At 37.6% G+C, this 21,247-nt stretch overlaps 1 protein-coding gene across 1 annotated transcript in view; it reads left to right on the top strand.

Moving 5' to 3' along the window:
• Nucleotides 1–720, top strand: part of LOC139155887 (DENN domain-containing protein 1B-like) — a 241,947-nt gene extending 241,227 nt beyond the window's left edge. Inside the window, exon 23 of the mRNA XM_070731234.1 lies at nt 230–720. Within this exon, the coding sequence (XP_070587335.1) occupies nt 230–257 (28 nt within the window). The 3' untranslated portion in view covers nt 258–720. The remainder of the gene's footprint in view (nt 1–229) is intronic.
• Nucleotides 721–21,247: the final 20,527 nt, after the last annotated feature.

Here is a 21,247-nt window from a genome sequence, read left to right as displayed (position 1 = left end):
GAAAGATCAATTGAATGTAGAAACAGTTCTTTTCCCCCCCAGCACCTATTTTCTGGAATGCAAGGTTTTTTTCTCCATTGTACTGTACCATTTATTCGTTCTCCAAGTCCAAAGGTTTGTTCCAAAATATGTCTCATATACAAGTTTCATTTTAAAAAAAGAAGAAAAGCTATGCATATGCAAACTTTCCACAGCAATTATAAAGTTCTGGTTTTTTTTTTAAAAAAAGGTTAAATCCTGCATGGATATCTTTGTGAATCTTACACAACAACTTTATGTGGAGGTGGGGGAAGAGCGAAAAAGTTCACAGGTTTTCAGTGACTTTCATGGTTAGTGAATGTGACTTGGGATTCCATCTATATGGAGTTCTGTATTGATGAGTCTTCTTAATGAACTTTTTGAAATGTAACTTTCTTTGGTCCTTGAATTTAACTCCTATGCCAGATTTTATTATAGTTGTCATTTTTTCCAATGGTAACAATTGTGCCTTACAAATGTGTGCTGCGATACTTGCCAACTCTTTTTATTATTAACAAAAGGACAAAATACTTCCAAAGGATCAGAATAGCAGTTTCTAAAACTTTCAGCTAGCAGCTACTCTGTTTGCCATCAGTTATTGTCTAAAAATTCTCTGTATAGGCCACATAAGTAATTTTTCTATAGTGACAAAAATATTAACTTCCCATATATGGCTGATTTTACATATTTCATATTCACTGTTTTGGGGAAATTTAAATTTCTGTTTTTAATATGGTGAGGTTTTTTAAAAAAAAATATTTTAAAAATATTTCTCAGGAATCCCAGCAATTATTTCTATTGATCATGTGATTCTTTCTGTAAAATATTGGATTATTTACTGACATTTAGCTTATTTATTCAATACAATTAGTCTGTCTAGAACAGTGATAGTGGACCTCTGGCACAGGTGCCACAGATGGCATACGGAGCCATATCTGCTGACATGTGAGCCGTTGCCCTAACCTAGCTCCAACATGTGTGCTGGTCAGCTGATTTTTGGCTCACAGAGGCTCTGGGAGGGTGTTTTTTGGCTTCCAGAGAGCTTCCAGGGAGATGTGAGAGGGCATTTTTACCCTCCCCCGGCTCCAGGGAAGCCTTTGGAGCCTGGGAAGGGTGAAACACGAGCCTACTAGACCAACCAGAAGTTGGGAAACAGTCCATTTCCGGCCTCCGGGGGGCAGAGGAAGCTGTTTTCACCCTCTCCAGGCATTGAATTATGGGTGTGGGCACCCATAGCAATAGCACACGTGCACGCTCTTTCAGTACCCAAGGAAAAAAAGGTTCACCATCACTGGTCTAGAAAATGGACAGCCTAGTATTGTCTTGGACTTCAGCTTCCATCAGACCACCAGCATGGCTAGTGGGAAAGACAAAGGATGTTTGTAGTTCATAACATCTGGAGGGCAATAGTTGGCTTTTTCATATTTAGAACAAATAATGTATTGTTCAGTCAGGTAATTAGTTGGCTATTCAAATGTACTTTTAATAGGTGATATAAAATCACTGTTAGTTGCTTTATACCCACCATGGATTTTATCAGATATGCAAAAGGGAAATCTGTTTAGATGATTATCCTATCCCCAAATCAAAAGTCCTAAGCAGCATATAGAATAATTGCACCAACGGTTTTCCTTAACTAATGTCTTTTTCCAAGAATAGAAAAGATTATTTTGAAAAATCAACTACTTTAGTTCAGAGTTCGTTATGCATCTAATGGATGAGAGATTGCTTTGCTATCACTTTCCAAACTCTCAGATACATGTCCTATGCCCTGATCGGCTTTTGCTCTATGGCAGAAATTGAAATGGCTTAAACTGGAAAAATATTTGTTCAGGTACCTCTATGCACAGAGAATTACATGGAGTAATGTGTTGTAATGAGACCCACTTTGATGAATAGTAGAATAGTGAAAAAGGGAAGTATTTTTTTTTCAAACTGACTTTTTAAATATTTCCCTAACATTTCAAAAAGTGATATTACCACTTTTTGATTGCTGTGAGTTAGATTATCAAAAACTGTCAGTACTATCTAACTTTGCTCTCAGAGATGTCAACAGTGATTTTCCAATTGATTGAATAGACGGCTTGCACTGATGAGCACCTTTGAAAATGTTAATTTTCATAGCTAGACTAGATAAATCCATCAAAAGATCCATTAACATTGTTTTAGCAGTGCTTAAATTATTATAGTTAAGTTGCATTAGATAAATTATATAAACAAAACAAATATATCCTTTTAGTCATCCTTTCCATAGTTTACTAGGCTGTATTGAGCAGGGAATGAAAAATATTAATGTTAGTTGCCAGTTGGGTGAAAAGTGTGTGTTGATTTGTGTAATCTCTTTCTAATATTAGTATTCATTTCATAACTGGCTTCCACTCAGGCGTCTACTTAGTTAAAGAATTAGAACAGTATGTCATTGGGAGCTTGTCAGCATCATTTCAGGGAGCCCAGCTGCCAATCCTTGGTATAATTCAAGGAGAAAAAAGAATAAGATGTGTGACTGTCCTCCTAATTTGTTACTATAGAAAATATAAGGACTACAGCATACAACCAGGGGTGGGTTCCACTTACCTTCGCCACTGGTGCGCATCGCAATGTTTTGTATGCATGCGCTTGCTCAGCTTGCATGCACGTGTGTCCCCTCGGTCAGTTTCACTTCTCTGCATGCTCAACAGTATATTCATCCCGAAACACAGCTGAGGAGCTGCTTAGCTGTGTTTTGGGTGAAGAAATAAAGGTCAGTATTAACCCAGGGGTAGAAGAGAAGGCTTTTTTTCCCCAGCAGAGAACTAGCAGAAGCCATCCAAACACAGGAAAATTCGCTGAAAATTCAGAAAAAAAGATGGCAGGATGCACAAACCGGTGCCAACAGAATCGGATCCACGATGCCAATCTTAGGTCAGCAGTGGGTCGCTAACAGTTCGGGTGATCTGGTCGGAACTGGGAGGAACCCACCCCTGAATTGCCTCACGATGGCTGGGGATGGACAGAGTCCTATTCCCATATGTCTGGAGGACATACCTTGAGAAGAACTAGATCAGGCTTTAATTCAAAAGACATTGGCTGGCTTTGATAGGTGTACTGTTCATTTTATCAAAGAAAAAAATAACAATTTTAAAGCTCTTTTAAAAGAATACATCGCTCCTTAAATTCGCCCCCGCAGGAAGGTAAATAATCTTAGATATCTTGTTTTAGCACTTTTTCCTCTTCATTTTAATATAGTTTGATGTTACTAGGAGCCATTTCTTTTCCTCCCCCAAGCGAACAAACGCTAAAGTTTTTATATAAACTTAAAAAGATAGCTGCCCGTGAAAGAAAATTCCAGTGGTGCTTCCTTCTATCCAAGATCTCATAACTCTTTCAATCTGGGAATAAGAGTTAAGTTGTGTAGTTATTCCCTCTTTCCCATTATTTCAAGTTGCTTCATGCAAGACTTCATCTTGCTGGATTGTGTTTCCAAGGACTGAATATGTCTGGTGCAATCCTCAACCACACTCTGTGTTTGTCATAGATATTCTGTCCTCCCTTTACCTTATAGCAGCGTTGCTTCTGTGTAAGGGATCCAACTAAGTAAACGTGCTTAAGTGCCTCTTTTATGTTCAATATCATAAAATTTCTGAGCAATAGACCCAAAAGTTCTTTTTCAAAAGGTAACTGGGCTTTGTTTTGGGAAATGTTTTCCCAAAGTTTTGGGGAAATCAAAGTACAGTTGAATTTTGAAAAAGCACCTTTGGAATAACCATGACCTGGATGACTGAGAATCCATAAATATTGAGCAATAGGAATTAAAAATATCCAAAACAATCCTTGTTTTTCTCAAGGATCCGAAATAATGTTTCAGGAAAAATATTTTAATGTTAAGTATTTGCTACTTACTGACATTGGGGCAGGCTTAGTAAAAATATGGGTCCTGCTATTAACTGCACCATATGTAGCAAGGCATGAATATAGAATCAGTATTAATGGGAAGGGAGAGGAGACAGAAGTTAATAATAAACTTTCAAACTGAAATACTTATCCTTTTTAAATGGCTTCTCTCAGCTCTGCCTTCGTCCCATTTCAGATATAAGTAAAGGATCAACTAGGATATGGGAAAGTGCTGGATTAAAGAAAAGTGTTGAATTTTGTGCAATATTTTTCCTTATATTTGTGTGTATGCATGTATGTGTTTTGATAATTAGAAGCATCCGTTGCTTTCTCAGTAGGTCTTTGAGATTGCTTTTCACTCTTGTATATTTCTAGTTTTTGTTTCAAAATTGTGTGTAACATCTCATTACAGTTGTATAGTAAAAAGACGTACAGTACATTGTCAGTGGGCAAATAGCTTTTAGTCGATTGAAATTGAATAGGGACATCCTATTGTGTTATACAGTAATACGAATCTAAAATTTTGCTAGTTATTTAGTAGACCTCAGACACTTATAGCTAGTAATGCCTGTATTGCCCACATTACATTATAAATGCACAACAGAGTGAGATTTATGTTAATTTACTTGTAATTGCTGATCCTGTCTGTCCCACTGTTCCTTCACCATGCAAATAAATAGCTGCTTCTTACAATTGATACCAGATGGCAATGAATGGTCAATATGTATAATTTTTATGATCCAGGTTGTGATAAAAAATTGTTTGTTTCAATACATGTTGCCCTTACATTTGGATTGTTTATTTGGTTAACTTTTTGTATATTTTCTTCCCATGGATAAACAGTGATCAAGAACTACTTTGAATTACTTGAGTTAATTGAAGCACTGTGTAATCTAGTCCTGATTGCAAGTAGCAGATAAGCACTGTGATGAATTTAATGTTACAAACCGCATTTCCTGTATTGCAATAGTTGTGATTCAAGAGTGTACTTTATTTATGTTACACTGTGTACATAATTTCATTAATGCAACACAATTATATATTTATGACCATTTGTCTTGAAGAAGAGAATACAGAAAAAAAATTATCCGAATAGAGCAAATCGTTCAATGCCTGGGTTAAAAAAAAATCAGAGTTGCAGAAATCCTTTTAAAAATTATGTTTTGAATGTCACAAACTAAGTAACAAAATCCAGGATGATTTGCCCCAGAATGTGTTTCTCCTTCTCTTCTACAAATATAGGACTGATTGAAAAGGGACTAGAATTGTATTATTCATGAAACCAGTATATGTTGCACCAGTTATATATAGAGAAATAAAAATATTGCTAAAAGAAAATGAAGAATAGTGTAGCCAATCACAAAAAGGGATAGATTTTTTTTTTTACTGCAAGTTTTGGGGGAAAAGGAGAAATTCAACATGTCCAATATCTTCTAAAAAGTCCCCTTTGATGCATATATATATGCCAAACAATAAGCCTCTAGCTAATTTATTTGCATCAATGCCTTTGGGTCCACAAACTTCCTAGTGCAATACAGGGAGCATTCTGGGAGGCCAATGACATTCTTGTAAATGAATGTTTTGTCATGTGCTATGCCCACTACTTTATGAATAGGAATCTTTTTTGAAAAATTCTTCACTTGCTGTCCAAAAATGTCTCTTGCCAATGGTATTGTCTCTGCAGGATGGATAGGAATCAGGCCTCCTGGCTTTTAAAAGGGAAAAAGATGAAGAAAGAGACATGGTTTGAATTTAGCAGACAGGTTGTGCATTGAAGAACTTAAATCTCAATCCAAGAAAGGTTTGAAAGGATTCCTGCCTCAAATCCCGGAGAGCTATTTCCTATCAGTGTAAACAAAACTGAAACTATAATAGATCAACAATTTGATTGCTTTCAAATGGATAAAATTACTAGATAAAAATCAGCTGCATTATAAATTGGTGTTAGGAATGGATCCTGACTCTGAAACAATATAAAAATGCTGCTCTTGGAGGATAAAAACTGGATTTTTTTTTTCATTAGTAGCACCTCTGTATGCACTTTAAGTTGACCCTTTGGGCTAATGTTAATACAAAGTATTTGATGGACTTCACATTGCCATAAAGTGCCCCACTTGTGTAATATAAAACAAATAAAAAAATAGCAAATGTCAACAGTGATTAAATATAGTTGTTTTCTTTCATTTTGCTTGGAACTCTAGACGCAAAGTCAACAGTCTTGAAAACAGGGACATTGTTCTGTGATATTTAATGTATTTCTCAATATATAGAAATCAAAATGAGGAACTTGCAGTTGTGCACATTTTACTAATCATATCAAGTTGAAGAACAGAATATTTATCAAAATGCCTTGACTCTGGAACTTCCTTACAGAATAGTAAGGACTAATACACAATTTTCTATTTACAGTGGAGGAATAAGAAAAAGGGTTTCTAGCAAATCATTTCTCTACAATGAAAACTTTTCAGTACTCTCACTTGTCTGAATAGCCAACTCCTGTGTGTCCCTGAATCTTTAAAGATTTTTGCGATGTGTGTTAAGGAACATGAGATTATGAAATGTTGAAAGCTAACTCCATCACTTTCGGTCTTGTCAACGGGAAAATGTCATGTCTGTGGATATAGCCTAGTTTAAGCAAGATGGCAACACATCCAGAAGACATAATTTATACAAATGGAATTTGACATGAAGTGGGCATGGCATACAATCTGCCCGGCACAGAATTCAAACAATACCTATTGACTGGAAACAAATGACAGGAGCAGCTAGCTGCCCACCTCGAGGCTCGACTACTGTAATGCTCTCTACATGGGGCTACCTTTGAAAAGTGTTCGGAAACTTCAGATTGTGCAGAATGCAGCTGCGAGAGCTATCATGGGCTTTCCTAAATTTGCCCATGTCACACCAACACTCCGCAGTCTGCATTGGTTGCCGATCAGTTTCCGGTCAGAATTCAAAGTGTTGGTTATGACCTATAAAGCCCTTCATGGCACCGGACCAGAATATCTCCGGGACCGCCTTCTGCCGCACGAATCCCAGTGACCAGTTAGGTCCCACAGAGTTGGCCTTCTCCGGGTCCCGTCAACTAAACAATGTCGTTTGGTGGGACCCAGGGGAAGAGCCTTCTCTGTGGTGGCCCCGACCCTTTGGAATCAACTCCCCCCAGATATCAGAGTTGCCCCCACCCTCCTAGCCTTTCGTAAGCTCCTTAAAACCCACCTCTGTCGTCAGGCATGGGGGAATTGACATGTTCCTTCCCCCTAGGCTTATAAAATTTATGTATGGTATGCTAGTGTGTATGATTGGTTTTTAACTTGTGGTGTTTTAAAATTAATTTAAATATTGGATTTGTTTACATTGTATGGCGATTGCTGTGAGCCGCCCCGAGTCTGCGGAGAGGGGCGGCATACAAATCTGATTAATAAAATAAATAAAATAAATAAGAAGTCCCATCCAAGCTGCCAAATCCAGGTTAGCAGTTCTGATATTGGACAATCTGAGAAAAGCATAAATCATGTCCATTTAATCATAGTTCTAGTCTGACAGTTACAATGGGAAGCATCCTCATCCCCAGCTTTTATCCTGTGTATGCATGTGTGCAGATAAGAAAGATGGAAATGTATAAATACTACAAGGATAGAAATGGCTTTCAAGTTCCTCTTGCCAAGATCAGAGATGTTGTCAACCTTGTGCAGTCCTTTCCTCCACTACATGTACTCTATATTTTTATTGAAGTATACTGCTAAAACATGTCTTTTTAAACAATCTGTTGTGATTCTAAAAATTTGACTGCATAGAAATATTCACAAAGGAACCAAGAGATCAAATATATAATAAAAGGCTTATTAGAGTCTGTCAAATACCAGAATCTTTCTCTAGTCAAGCAAAGTTTTTAGAGCTGCACCTAAAAAATAGTAACTTTCGGTCAACTCCCTTCTCCGATTCATTGCTTCTGTATTAATGAGTATTAATTATCTTTGTAAAATGAGAATAAAACACATGTAAAACCCAGCACAATGCAACCAAAGAATTTCAGCACTTTCAGCTTGGATGTATTTCACATTTGACTCTCCCATTTGAAGTTCTTTGGTGAAATGCGCCCACAGCAATTTTCATCAATCAAACAGTAGCACAAAGAATAGCAACAACAATAATAATTTAATAACAGCAACAAACCAATAGATTTATGCACCTATACTTTTAGAAATATACTGTAATATTAAATGTTATGACTTTGAGGCAGTTCATTGCCTTTGAATGTACGGTAATCCCAAGAAAATCCACATTCTGCTGTTGCCAGGGAAGGAAGAACTTTCCATTCTGGATTCCCTGTATTTTTGTCCTTGTGATGATCATAGCAAGGAAAATAACACCATCAGACCACGGAATTTGGATTGGAATTTGGATTGAATGTGACAACTAAAAATACCTCCACCCCTAAAATCTTCTCATGTATATAAAAACCATTGCAGTGCTTCCAGTTATGATGTGGATTTCCTGGTATGCAAGGAAAGCTGAGGGGAGACTGTGGTTTTTCATCATCTGATGGGGGACTGGAAGGACGGGTGAGAGAAAAATTCCAGAAGCAGAGTCTTTAAAGCTTTAAATCCCCTGGGGCTGTTGGTTTTCTTACAAATTTTGTATGAAATCCACCAATAAGCAGAGATTCTGTGCCTTAAAAAAATACAGGCAGAAAATGACCTTGATGGAGATATGTAGGAGCTGTTGCTTAGGCCAAAGGGCTGGAAGCATTTTTAAACCCATATTATTTGGAAGTGGCTCAACCAGATAGCTCCCTAATTCACTAAACTGTAAGAAACGGAAGAAGGTACAGTTGAATCAGACTTTCAACATTCTGTTGTTATAACCAATCTTAATAAAAGTAGTTTTAGATGCCTTTTAGATGCCTGAGGTATGCTACCTCAGCATACCTCAGTTACATCAATGACCCCAGGTGCTACCCCACTGACTCACCAGGAAGTTTCAACACAGCATGCAGCTGCTGAGGCATCAAACCACACCCACCCACCAGTATTTATAGAGGGAAGGCAGCTCAGGTCTCACTGTGTTCGCCCTAGAACAAGGACAGAAGCACCAGCCTGAAGATGACGAGTGGGACCTCGTCGAAGCGTCGCCAGAAATTTCTGAATCCTACACGGGAAGAAACCCGAATATGCCAAGACCGTCATATGTGTGTGTGTGTGTGTGTGTGTGTGTTTTCGTAGATTTTCATGGGTACAGGTATGAAGATCTTGCAAGTAGCCTGCAAGCTCCAACTACTTGGGATATCACCCCCAATCCACAAACATCAACTAATCAGCTTACATCAATTACATCAACGACCCCAGGTGATACCCTACTGACTCACCAGGAAGTTTCAACACAACTTGCAGCTGCTGAGCCAGCACGCCACACCCACCCAGCAGTATTTATAGAGGGAAGGCAGCTCAGGTCTCGCTGTGTTCGCCCTAGAACAAGGACAGAAGCACCAGCCTGAAGATGACGAGTGGGACCTCGTCAAAACATTGCCAGAAATCACTGAATCCTACACGGGAAGAAACCCGAATATGCCAAGATATATATATATATTGTTCAATGCAATGAATAACAGTTTCCATAAAATGAGGTGTGCCATCCAGCCCCTTTTATCATGAATGTTTTCCAGAATGAAATCTTGCATGCCAAAGAGAGCAGGAAAATTTGGCTTTTTAAAAAAAAATCTCTTCCTTCCACAGGCACTCAATATGCAAAAGGCTATTCCCAGAAAGGCAAAGCTGAAAAGTCTCATACAAATCTCGAAGCTTCCTTTGATTCATAAGCAAGATTTCCGAGTTTAATGGCAGAAAGCCATACGGTCTGATAGGCTTCTACTGTGGTATCCAAAACAATCTTTTTGTTCTAGTTATTGATTGAGAAGATCATTATTAATTTCGGTTAGATCAGTCTTTCCAAGGGAGGAGGTTGCACCATGTCCCACATTTCAACTCGGGATCCCTCCTTCTCTTGGCGACTGGGGCTGTAAGTCCCTTGGGTGGCACGTTTATTGGCAGTTATGATGGAAATTATGATTACCAGAAGAAAGATCAGTAACAAGACCAAGGTCATTGAGCCAATGGTGGTGAATATATTGAAGGACAGATCAGCTGTCAGCTGGAAGAATGGAAAGAAGGAACAATATGATGCCGTTGAAGCAGAAAAATTACAAATACAATTTATCATGGAAATAATTGGCTTACATTCATGATTACATTTTAGGATACTTCTTCCCATAAGCTGAAAATCTTGGTAGTTGTCTTTGTACATACAGCAAACTCTCAGTATATTTTCTGAGGAATGAATTTAAGAATAACAACAACAATATAGAAGATCCAGGTTAAATTTGTCTAATTTCCTGACAACTGTTTTTTCATCATGTTATCTATGGTGCAGCCATAGGGTTGACTCCCCATTTTCTTCCAGCCAATCAATCAGTCAACAAAAATTCAAAGGTTACTCCAAACACAACTTTATAAATGCAGGAATTTCTCTAGTTCATTTTATTAGTACAGCTAAGCCCACATACAGTTCTATTAATAATAAATGACAGCCTGTTGTTTCCTACTGTTTATTTTTCTTTCTTCATAAAGACAACAGCATGCAAGAATAATTAATTTATTATATGAATCCCTTTTTAAACTTAACACTGTCCTGAAGTTAAATTAAACCTTTGCAAAGACACTAACCACTTGTTATGAGTTGCAGCCTAGGTCAAATATGGTAAACGATTATGGTTTCAATAATGATATTGTGATAATGTAAGATTTATATTAAAATTATTATTATTATTAAATAAAGTTGATAATTTTAAAATAATTGCAATACACATTTTACTATAAACCTTTTAGAAAAACACGATTCAACCAGCATAGAAGCTTTTATAATAATAAAAAATAAATAAAAACAATACCAAATATTGTAATGGAGAAAGTTGAATTATATTCAGCAATACAATATTTCATATAATGTCAGGAAATGTTCATGGCATCACCACTAGCATCAGATATTTTCCAGGTGACATTAATTAGTTGTTGAGAGACACTTGAATTTGAAGAACTATGAAAGATATTAAGATATTTTCCCTATCTGTTTCAAGAGGCACAAATGTAACTAGAAGTACCATGGGAAAACAGACATGCTGGACAGCATCACCCTGGGAGCATTTTGATTGTCAATTCCGATTTTGTTTTGGTGCTTTTGATTTGGAATACTAGTGACAATTGAATTGTCAAAAACAGATTATATGCTTGGGGCATAGCTCCAAAAATATTTAAAAACAAAAGAACCCAGGAGGGTTTTAAAAAAAAAGAGTAAACCAGACCAAAGCTTTCAAATGCCACTTTCTGAAGATTAAGAAATCAAATTTGACTATATCTGCAGAGTAGTATTTCTGACATTGACTCTTACAGATTGCTTTGAGCCAAATCGTTTGGGCTCAGCATCTGTAGGAAAGATAATAATCTAGTTTCTATTTTCCCATGATAACAGAATCACAGGGTCACATGACAGATACCAAATAAATTATTTTATTTATTTATTTATTCTATCAAATTTCTAGCCCGCCTTTCTCCAGGGGACTCAGGGCGGCTTACAAGATAAAAGTCAATACAAAAATTATAATCACAACCATAAAACCCAAAATCCTAAAAGCCCTATATTAAGATATTTATTGTAAATCATCCAGTCACAGTTATACTATTGGCCAGAGCAAAATATTCACGCTCATTGGCCCCAGGCCTGCCAGCAAAGGTATGTTTTTAAAACCTTTAAAAATGTCAGAAGAGTGGGGGCACTGCGAATCTCCAGGGAGAGATTCCAAAGGACCAGAGTTGCCACAGAGAAGGCCCTTCCGCCAGGCCCTGACAGGCAACATTGCTTGGCTGGCAGGACCTGGAGAAGGCTGACTCTGTGGGATCTAACCAGTCGCTGGGATACTGAGGCAGGAGACGGTCCTGTAAGTAATCTGGTCCTAAGCCATGTAGGGCTATATAGGTGATGACCAACACTTTAAATTGCGTTCAGACACCTATCGGTAGCCAATGCAGCTCATAGAGTGATGGTGAATTGGTGATATATGCTCTCATGGCTGCATTTTGGACTAGCTGCAGTCTCCAAACATTCTTTAAAGGTAGCCCCATCTAGAGCATATTGTTGATAGTGGATCCATGTAAAATTGGCTCCATGAATCTCTTTAAGGATCCAGTAATCTAATTATCTTAATTCTCTTTTATCTGGGAAAATGTATTGAAATATGGTATTTTCCACAGGATCTTACTTTTATTACATAAGATTCTCATCGCAGATTAGATATAAGGTATTCTTCCACTGTAATTTCTTAAACGATTTTGGGGGGAAAATGTAATTCCACTCTACTTCAGGAATCAACTTCCTTCCTTAACTTCCTTCCTTCCTCCTTTCCTTCCTCCCTGTCTCCCTTCTTTCTCTTTCTCTCTCTCTCTCTCTCTCCCCCTCTCTCTCCATATGGCTGGCAATGGTGTATAGCAGTTTTCTTCAAATTTTTGCCCATCATCAGACATATTAGGCCAGGAAGGAAGGAAGGAAGGAAGGAAGGAAGGAAGGAAGGAAGGAAGGAAGGAAGGAAGGAAGGAAGGAAGGAAGGAAGGAAGGAAGTTATTACTGAATTCCTGGGTATATAACCTTAGCTGAACATAGTTCTTAATTCATTTCTGGGTGTCTTCCCCAGTCGGAAGTCTTCCATTCCTAGATATTAGGATGTAAAGCTGCCAAACAACTTTAACATCAGTTCCCAGTGGAAAGTCAAATGAGTCGCTGAATGTTCAAACATACTGTAGAAATACATATAAATGACCACACCAAAAAATTGCCATGCTTTGAACTACCACCTCAGCAATGGACAATCCTAAATAGGTTTTGCATCTCACATGACATCTCCCTGTATAAACTGGCCATACTGTAGTTTCCCCTGCTCAGTGTGGGATCCCACATCAAACAATAGATCACATTCTGCCTGGCTGAGGTCCAATATCTGATTTGTTTAATATAAATGATGCTTCAATGGTTGGATGGCTTAACCAGTGATGGCTAACACTTTTGTCGCTGCACGCACACACCCATAATGCAATGCACATGTGACACCCCCCCATGGGCCTATCATGGGCCTAGACATTGATATTTGAACATACATCTTTTTGACATTTATACTTTATCATGTTTTATTAATTTAGATCAGTGATTCTCAACTTTTTTAATGCTGCGACCCCTTAATACAATTCCTCATGTTGTGGTGACCCCCAACCATAAGTCTAGTGCCAATTCTCCCAACAGAACTTTAAGCTGATTGGCAGCAAGGTCAGAGGCGCACACCCACTGTAAACACCTGATTGGTTGGATTGTAAAAACATGTTTCAAGGAGCCGGAATAGAAGCATTAGTTCCTAGCACCATGGGGAATTTGTCTTAGGCAACCGCTAAGACTCCCAAAAGAGTTCCGACTGCCAGGTTGAGAACCACTGATTCAGATGATATGTAAATATATATAGCTGATCCATGAATGATAAATTATATGGTAAGCAAGTAAATAAGTAAGTGTCCAGAGTTACTCAAAAGAATAATTCAGCCAGCACCCTACAAGTGAGTTGGAGACCACATTTTGAACCTCTAAGGCATAAATGGGAAATGTTTTTAAGGAAGTAAATAATTCTAATGTGATGGGAACATACAAAGCTGTTTTAATCCCACCTGACAGTCCTTCTAATTCTGTATTACTCTGACTGATAGCAGATTTCTTGGGTGCCTGGGAAAAGCTTTTCCCATTGCCTGCTACACTATATATATGAAGGATTATTATTTTATTATTATTATTATTTACTTGATTTGTATGCCGCCCCTCTCTGTAGACTCGGGGCGGCTATGGTGGGGTGTTTACACAGTGAGATTCTGTATCCAGGTTAGTGAAATCTTTATATATGAATATATATGTGTGTGTCTGTGTGTCTGTATGTCACATATTTGGCTGAATTTGAAAATTAAGGGAGACTAGGATAGATCTATTTCGGCCTTATTTTGGCCTCATCAGCTAGCCATACCCTCACTGGGACTTGAACCTGCAACCTTGGCCTTGTAAGGCATAAAATTAACCTCTAGGCTACAGTATCCAATCCCTTCAGCTCTGTACCAGGGAAGGGTTACATATTTTTGTGTCGAATCACCCTGGTATATTGAAGGAACATCACAGCTCCTATTTTGCCTCTTGGCCCAACCCAGGGTGCTTTCCAAGGCAGTTAATTTATTAATAGCCGACAAACAAATATATATATACATACATACATAAAAGCAGTGAGTTATTCATTCTCATAGCTTTTATTCTTCTAAATTCCATTTTCATTACTTTTGGAGGAGCTTGAGAAATCTAACAAGATACAAAAGCCAAATAAACCGAGTCTTATGGGCTTCAGTCTTATAATTTTACCACCAGTGGCCATACCTTTGTGCAGATGTGTGAGTGGAGAAATGCATGGTGGTCCCTATACTCTTCATTATTTTTTTATGACTGAGTATGTGTCTTAGCATGGAAATTCTGCTGCCATCTCAGCCCAAGGAATGGCCTTGAAGGACAGGATGAAAAGTTGCTGCCAAGGTAATGGAACGATAATCAAGGCGTGGACCCATTCCATGAAACTAGTTTTGAGTAAACATTTTCCCTTAGTTCACATTTAAATAAAGTGAGAGAAAGATGACTCACATTTTCACTTGCAAGATTCTGTTGCTCTGGCTGTTACAATAATACCAATTTTTCATCACCTGTGTGACATTTCTTTCTTGGTCTGGTCTACCTTATAAGATTGTCAGTTCCCATTTATTTGTGCATTCAACCAAACAATCTTTATAAAGAAAGATAAATATTCTGGCACTTGAAAAGTATTAAAAGATGGTGCTTAGGTACACGTTGGTGGTATATATAAATTGTCTGTATATTTATAATCCCTTTCTAATACTAGCATTTATTATGTATGCTACTTTCCTCACTGCTTTAAATTTTAACTTTTTTTTAGCTTGGATTCTTAATTGGGGGTTTGCTTCATTTTAAAGTAAAATTTAAATTCACTTTCATCCTAATTACAGGATTTAATCTGCCTTTTAAGTGTTTGGAAATTTTTAGCAGTTTCTTTGAGGCAGCTGTTTAGAAAACAACATTAGCTATAACATGCACTTCATCTCTCTCCCTCTTTCTTTATGATGATGGGGTAAAGGAGCATTTTGACATTACTGTAGAAATCAGGAACAAATCGTTAGAATATGTACACAAGCAACAGGGTCTAAACATTTAGTGGATAACTATAGGCTGTACTCAAATATAATTATTGAAGCATATCTGTTGGTATAATGGTATATATGGGAAAGACCTTGGGAGATGGAGTGAAAAGGAATTGTCAGATAAGAGAAGCCTAGTCTGCACCTGTATAATGAACATGGCAAGAAGGGACTTTCTCTAAATGACTTAGAAGGGACTTTCTCTAAATTCTTGGGATTTACAGTCAACAGTAGAGGAACTGTATTTTCAGATTTGTAGGATTACAAGCAGTAATGGGCAGCCAAAATTTTCACTGCCACACTGTGGGTATGGCTTATTTTGTGGGTGTGGCTTGATGGTCACATGACTGGGTAGGAGTGGCTTGCTGGCCATATGACCAGGTGGGAGTGGCTTGAACGATCATGGTTCAAGTGAATTGTTAAGTCCTCGACTTACAACCTCACCAATGTCACTCTCTGGGGTGACAATTAGCTTCGTGTTTCCCGCGCTCTCCTTCCTGGGTCACTCCCTGCCTCAGGCTGGGTAGCTAGACAAACAGGTGCCAATCAGTTGTTGAGAAAAGATGGGGGAGGAAATGGGCCCCCTGCAACTCCTGCTGGTGCTGGTCTCCCTGCCGCTTTCCGAGGAGGAGGAGGGGGAGGGGAGGGGAGGGGAGGATGTTCAGCTGGAGCTGGGCTCACAGCTTCATTTATGTTGTGAGCCGCCCCGAGTCCTCGGAGAAGGGCAGCATACAAATCCAATAAATAAATAAATAAATTTCCAACAGTGGAACTGCGTTCCACCCTGTCCTGCCTGTTTCCCACCCCTGCTTACAAAGTATACCAGACAGGAAACATGATCTTTCTACTTTATTGTAATGCTAAATTAACAGAATCTTGCAAGTTTGAAAATATAATTTTCTTGCTGTTACTTTTGCAGACTGAGAGAACTTAAGGAAGATTGCCTTCTGAATCTCTTGCTCTGTCCACTATGCAGCTGTAGGATATGCTATCTCTTACATGATAGTTCCCGGGGTAGCATCTCTTTCTTCGTGCCATTACAGTTAGGAACAAAATACTGTAAAATGATTATCAGAGGAACTTTCTGAAATGTTAGCCAAAAGGACAAAGTGTTTCTTCTGCCTGTCCTGTACTACACTACACTACACTACACTATCTGCATTCAATGATTCAGTTAGGCCTTTGGGGATCAGGCTTGGATTCATTTGTATTTGAGAGTTGAGAACTCTTTTCTGCCTTTATCGACAAGGCATTGCCTTATTTTTTGCATTTCTGGAGCAGCCTTTGTCCCTCATTTGATTAATTGGGAATATGGGATTGAATGTTAAATAGGGATTCCCTCAAATTTTCACCTCAAACAAAATGAGAAATGAATTTAAGGGCTCTGCCTTAGGCAAAACATCAGAGGAATTTGGAGGGAAGCCAAAAGAGCTCTGAAATCTTAAATAAAAGCTATAGGGATTTAGGGGTCTTTAAAAAAAAAGAATGACTGGAGAAATCTGAAGCAAACTTGCAGATCCCTGATTAGATAAAGCATGTGAAATTTTTCAAATGAAACTAAAGGGAGATTTGCTCATATAAAACTCCTTAGGTAGCAGGTACCTATTCATACTTTGAACCAAAACTCATCCAGTATTTTCATAATTTACTCTTTCTTAGTTGAAGGTTGTAGGGATCTGACTCTTTGTAGAATAAATGTGATATAAATAAATAACATATGCTAACAGAGAGCTGTAGTTGAAGCAGCATTGCAGTTTGCCCTATGAAATAGGAGGTAGCAAGTTCAAATGGCATTAAAACAAAAAAAGGGTATCTTATTGATTTTATTGGTTTTGGTTTTAAATTATAGGAAGATAGTAAAGTTATTGTCTTCTCTTCTTTAACTTCTCTACACCTATATCAGGGGAAGAAGATTAATAGTACTGATTTATTTTATAGTGTAATTAAAAAACAAGTGCTCTTTGAAAGCACAATTGCAAAATATTACTCATTTTCAAGCTACAACAAATGTTTTGAAAATGTTTGGAGATTGACTTCTAAGTAAAGGCATTTTAAAGATCAGTTTGATCGTTATGCTGGAATAAATCAGATTCTATTCTATATGTGGTAGACTTGTGACATGAGAAAACAAGATTATCAGTAGTATATTCCAAAACCCATTGCTATCAGTTCATGCTCATGTGTGATACGTCTGCACAGAACAGTCCTGGATGGTTGAGTGGAGCCTTCTGTTGTCAGCACTACTGGTTTGCAAAACTGGGCCAAACTGGGAGCAACCCACCACTGAATCTTATGTACTAAAAGTATTTGTTCCTGGGTTTTTTCATAGTATTTTTAAATGTTTTGATATATGCATCTGTGTGTGTGTCACTATTAGTTTGACAGATTTAATAGACAAAAAAGGAAAAGGGCCATTCTGTTAACGTAAATATCATTTTCAGCAATGAAGCTCTCAAATTCCATTCTCGATATTCAGAAATACTGTACAGTGATTTGTACCTTCTCAGTAATGAAAAGCTGGATTTTAGTTGTTGATTTAAATGAATGAATGTCATTCATAAATTTACACAGGTATTTTCTGGTTTTCATTTCATAAAAGTTTCTCTAGTACTGTGATAATTTCCCTCTAGCATTTTACAACATCTTCCAAAAATTATCTAAGCATTGTGCTACTATAGCAGTAATGAAGACAAAGTTTTTGATTGCTTTAGTGATGAATGGGAAATGACCTATGAGAAGTGTTTAATGGTTGTAATTTGGTGCATTGTAGTCCTTCCTTTAGCTACTGAAATTAACATTTAAGTAAGTTGACAAAATTATCAAACTTATGTCAATGGAATAGATAATGGAACATTTGGGACCATTTTTTCTTTCACGTGCATGCTTTGTACAATGGTAAAATTGTTATGTCCTTCTTTATAATGATATTAAACAAATATTTAGTTTATTTAATCAACATACATGCCCTTCATGGCATCGGACCAGAATATCTCCGAGATCGCCTTCTGCTGCACGAATCCCAGCGACCGATTAGGTCCCACAGAGTCGGCCTTCTCCGGGTCCCGTCAACTAAACAATGTCGGTTGGCGGGCCCCAGGGGAAGAGCTTTCTCTGTGGTGGCCCCGACTCTCTGGAACCAACTCCCCTCAGAGATTAGAACTGCCCCTACCCTCCTTGCCTTTCGTAAACTTCTCAAAACCCACCTTTGTTGTCAGGCATGGGGGAATTGAATCATCTCCCCCGGGCCTATATAATTTATGTATGGTATGTTTGTAGGTATGTCTGCTTAAAAATGGGGTTTTTTAACTATTTTAAATTTTAAATTGTATATTATTAGATTTGTTATGAATTGTTTTATTGTGTTGTGAGCTGCCCCGAGTCCACGGAAAGGGGCGGCATACAAATCTAATAAATAATAATAATAATAATAATAATAATAATAATAATAATAATAATAATAATAATACATATGAGCCTGGTGCCAAGATTCTATACTGTTGTACTGTCCTCTTTCTTTTTTTCCCTATTATACATCAGTTCAACAATTAATAAATGGGGGAAATTATTTCTGTGTAATGCGGCATGAAACAGTGGATTCCTTATCTTATAGAGTAGCACCTGGAAGTCATTCCATCCATAAAGTTCAACTGTGAAAATCTCCACTCTGTAATTCCTGGATTGGAAAACTATAATTCCACCATTGCATCCAAGGAAATAAAGTACGAAGATACAAGGCTGGACAAGGAATGTCCAAGATTAAGATTATTTTCTTTCATTTAGCATTTAAAAATTACATAGAAATTTACAAAATTATTGACATTAGCATTTACATTTGTTTGAAGCTTTTTTCTCTCAATGTCATTTAATCAGCATGTAATATTGCAAATTTTATCAACATCTGCCTATCTTTTTGAACAATCAATGTACATGCAAATACCTTCATTTTCAAGGTATTTCCTCAATAATCATGTCTATGGCATAGATTGGTTGAACATATGAGCTGTGTCCTCTTCGCCAACGATGTAAAACTCTTCAACACCACCGATAACACAACTACTCTCCAAAAAGACCTTGACGCTGTTTCTGAGTGGTCTAACATATGGCAACTCCAAATCTCAACTAGCAAATGCTCTGTCCTACACATTGGGAAGAAGAATCTGAACTCCAAATATGAACTGAATAATCAAATTATCACAGATAATCCCCACTCGGTTAAAGACCTTGGTATACTGATAACAAAAGATTTAAGTGCCAAAGCCCACTGCAACAATATAGCCAAGAAGGCTTCAAGAGTTGTAAACCTAATCCTATGTAGCTTCTGCTCTGGCAATCTCGCACTACTTACAAGAGCTTACAAAACTTTTGCCAGACCCATCCTCGAATACAGCTCATCTGTTTGGAACCCATATCGCATCTCAGACATTAACACCCTTGAAAATGTCCAAAGATACTTTACCAGAAGAGCCCTTCTCCACTCGAAATAGAATACCCTATGAGACTAGACTTTCAATCCTGGGCCTAGAAAGCTTAGAACTAAGACGCCTTAAACAAGATCTAAGTATTGCCCACAAGATCATATGCTGCAACAAGATCATATGCTGTCGCCGACTACTTCAGCTTCAACCACAACAACACAAGAGCACACAACAGATTTAAACTTAATATTAACCGCTCCAAACTTGACTGTAAAAAATATGACTTCAGTAACCGAGTTGTTGAAGCGTGGAACTCATTACCGGACTCCATAGTGTCATCCCCAAACCCCCAACACTTTACCCTTAGATTATCTATGGTTGACCTATCCAGATTCCTAAGAGGTCAGTAAGGGGCAAGCACAAGTGCACTAGTGTGCCTTCCGTCCCCTGTCCTATTGCTCTCCTATATCTCCTATACCTTTCTTCTATTCCTATATCTCTTCTTCTATTCTTTCATTGATATGTTCTATTACTATACCTTCTTTTCTATTATTTCTTAGATATATTTTACTATGAGTATCTCCTCTATAACCTTCATCATGTATTTTACTATGTGTATATAGATATATACCCTCATTGTGTATTTGACAAAATAAATAAATAAAAAATAAAATATTTCAGAGAAAACTGTCCTTGCCAGTTGGTGCCAGGATTCAGCAAATAACATTGAACCTGTCTTTAGTGCTATCATGAATCTGTGATTAGCAAAATACAAGGGTTTTATGCTGTCATAGCTGGATATCAAGTCAACGGCTCATCTTCTGTATGTAGCTGCAACACTTACAGTGCAACCGTTTTCTGCTTCCAACTAAATATAGCAGAAGGTAGTGTGTTATTGGTCTTGTGTCCAACATGTGACTCCCTGCTATCTCATTGTTTATTGTCATATAAATAACTGTGGCTTGTGTTAGCAAGTTTCTGTGAACATTATTGCTGTGAATATTTTCTTTTTAAAAAGCTGATATGATCTGAAAGATGAGGCAACAGATCCGTTAGAGCTTCTCCACTAATTATCTGGCATGCTGGTCTGAACACTCTGTATCTTCCATATGCAAACAATTAGTGAAGGGGAAAAGAATGGCCAAGTAACCAATCCTTTGAGATGTTGGGAACTGTGTTTATTTTAATTCTAATTATTTCATAATGCAAGAGGGCAGGGATGTTATTAAAGGTGCCATAGGTTAATTAAAATTAAAAGAGGCTTATTTCACTTATTCTACATGATTTCATGGCAATATACAATAGCCTAGACTAGAATCAAATATTGATCTTGGGGTCATTCTTGAGAAGGCTGCAGAAAAAGAGGAAGAGATGGGGAATCTTAAGTGGGGTTGCTCACCTCTTTTGAAATTTATTTATTTATTTATTAGATTTGTATGCCGCCCCTCTCCGAAGACTTGGGGCGGCTAACAACAATACAAAAAGACAATGTAAACAAATCTAATATTAAAAATAATCTTAAAAACCCCAATTTAAAGAACCACTTATACATACAAGCATACCATGTATAAATTCTATAAGCCTAGGGGGAAGGGGAATTTCAATTCCCCCATGCCT

This window comes from Erythrolamprus reginae, unplaced genomic scaffold, assembly GCF_031021105.1.
Source record: "Erythrolamprus reginae isolate rEryReg1 unplaced genomic scaffold, rEryReg1.hap1 H_8, whole genome shotgun sequence".
NCBI classification, from domain to species: domain Eukaryota; kingdom Metazoa; phylum Chordata; class Lepidosauria; order Squamata; family Dipsadidae; genus Erythrolamprus; species Erythrolamprus reginae.
Note: the sequence above shows the minus strand (reverse complement) of the source record. Positions and strands in the feature narration are given on the sequence as shown.